The 1,696-nt window shown below is 41.1% G+C and overlaps 1 protein-coding gene across 1 annotated transcript in view; it reads right to left on the reverse strand.

The window, feature by feature from the left end:
- Positions 1-274: 274 nt before the first annotated feature.
- Positions 275-1,696, reverse strand: part of LOC128609289 (anosmin-1) — a 28,397-nt gene continuing 26,975 nt past the window's right edge. The window contains exons 12-14 of the mRNA XM_053627810.1: positions 1,615-1,696; positions 1,068-1,209; positions 275-960 (exon numbers count right to left, since the gene is read on the reverse strand). The exon at positions 1,615-1,696 is cut by the window's right edge and continues 133 nt beyond it. Coding sequence (XP_053483785.1) covers positions 905-960; positions 1,068-1,209; positions 1,615-1,696 — 280 coding nt within the window. The 3' untranslated portion in view covers positions 275-904. The remainder of the gene's footprint in view (positions 961-1,067; positions 1,210-1,614) is intronic.

A 1,696-nucleotide genomic window follows, 5' to 3' on the forward strand; every position in this document is an offset into this window, starting at 1 on the left:
AAAGTTATAAAGTTATTAATAAACAATATGCGCAGTAATATTCCTCATATCGGCTCTCTGTTAATCTGTTAGTGGAAAATATTCACACATTATTTCAGTAAAGGACAACACCGGACATGCGTTTCAACTCATTTACAGTTTAAAAAAGTAAGGAGATGTTCTTGTTTTAGTTTTGAACATTTTCCAGTCCAAAACTGCTAAAGTTCCACGTTTCTGAAGATACATTCATCTGTTCAAACCTCAGCATGTAGTAGAAAAATATTTTATTCTCACTTAAAAAAAAAAAAACATACTTCCATTTTTTTATTTTATTTTATTTCTATGAGTAGTCTAGTACCTTTCAGAACCGGGTTCTGGACAAGTTCCAGAAGTAGAACCAGTTTCATTAGGAGAACCAGTCCATAACTTTGTAGCCAGAAGAACAGTGCAGAATCAGTGTTGTCAGAAGGAGACCCAGCCCACAATACACTTCTAGTACCAGTTCTGTCAGTATACACAGTACCGAAAACAAAGCAGATCAGATCCAGTTTTAGGAGAAGAACCAGTCCAGATCCAGTTGTTCCTTTGGCAGAGCCGGTCCAGATCTTGTATTGACAGACTATGAACTAGTTCAGCTCCAACACCAGAACTAGCTTTACAAGGAAAACCGGTCCAGAACTTGCACCGCCAAATGCTAGTCCAGATCAAATCATAGCAGGAAAACCACACAAGAACCAGTTTTACCAGGAGAACCAGAACCATGACCATTTCTGCCATCGGGGTCCTCAGAAGATCTCACAGCCAAGATTTCATTTCAGCAGGAGAACCAGTCCAGAACCAAACACAGAAGTAGTTCTTCAGTGAAGGAATCAGTCCAAGAGATTGTCTGTAAGACGCTGAGGTTTTCTGAAGGTGTTCTGGTCTCTCAGTGTCTTTCTGATGAGTATTTCTGATGTCCTGAGTGCTGACGAAGTTTGGGCCCTTCGAGAAATGAGAACTTGATCAGGATGGATTTATATTTACATACGGAGCGTGGACCAAACATTAAGCAGGTTAAAACCCGCTGAACCAGTGTGTGAGGAGCTTACTGTGGTGCACGGCTGAGGAAACACTGGGCGTGTGGAAAACCTTCATGGTAGCAGGACCTTCTCCTACACTGGTGATGACCTGCACCTCTAATCTATAGGAGGACACAGGCCTGAGATTCAAGACCTGCAGGAAGTTATGATCCTGGGGGAAAAAGCACAACATAAACACGCAGGAAGTTATTACTAAAAAACCCCCACATAATGACTCTGAAAACAGGAACAGGAAGTTCTGACTGAAAATGCCACAAAACAGGAAGTTTCCTGAAAAAAAACTAAAACAGGAAGTTCTGACTCTAAATAAGAAGCCACACAACAGGAAGTTCTGACTTAGAAAAGCCACAATACAGGATGTCTCCTGAAGACAAGCCATAAATCAGGAATTTATGACACTAAAAAACTCCTGTTTGAATAAAAACGTGGTAGTTCCTTTGTGAAAAAGAAAAGAAAGGCCAAATGAAAAAAACATTGAACACAAAATAATAACAGGAAAGAAAGAAATAAAGATAATTTTGCAGTCCTGAAGCGTAAACTCTACTCGGGAACTCACCGGAGGGAGGATCTGTGACTGGGACACGATGCTGTTCGGAAGGCTGTTCTCCCGATTCGCCACCGTTACATCCGCCCACGTG

The sequence above is a fragment of the Ictalurus furcatus genome, chromosome 6 (assembly GCF_023375685.1).
Source record: "Ictalurus furcatus strain D&B chromosome 6, Billie_1.0, whole genome shotgun sequence".
Classification (NCBI taxonomy): domain Eukaryota; kingdom Metazoa; phylum Chordata; class Actinopteri; order Siluriformes; family Ictaluridae; genus Ictalurus; species Ictalurus furcatus.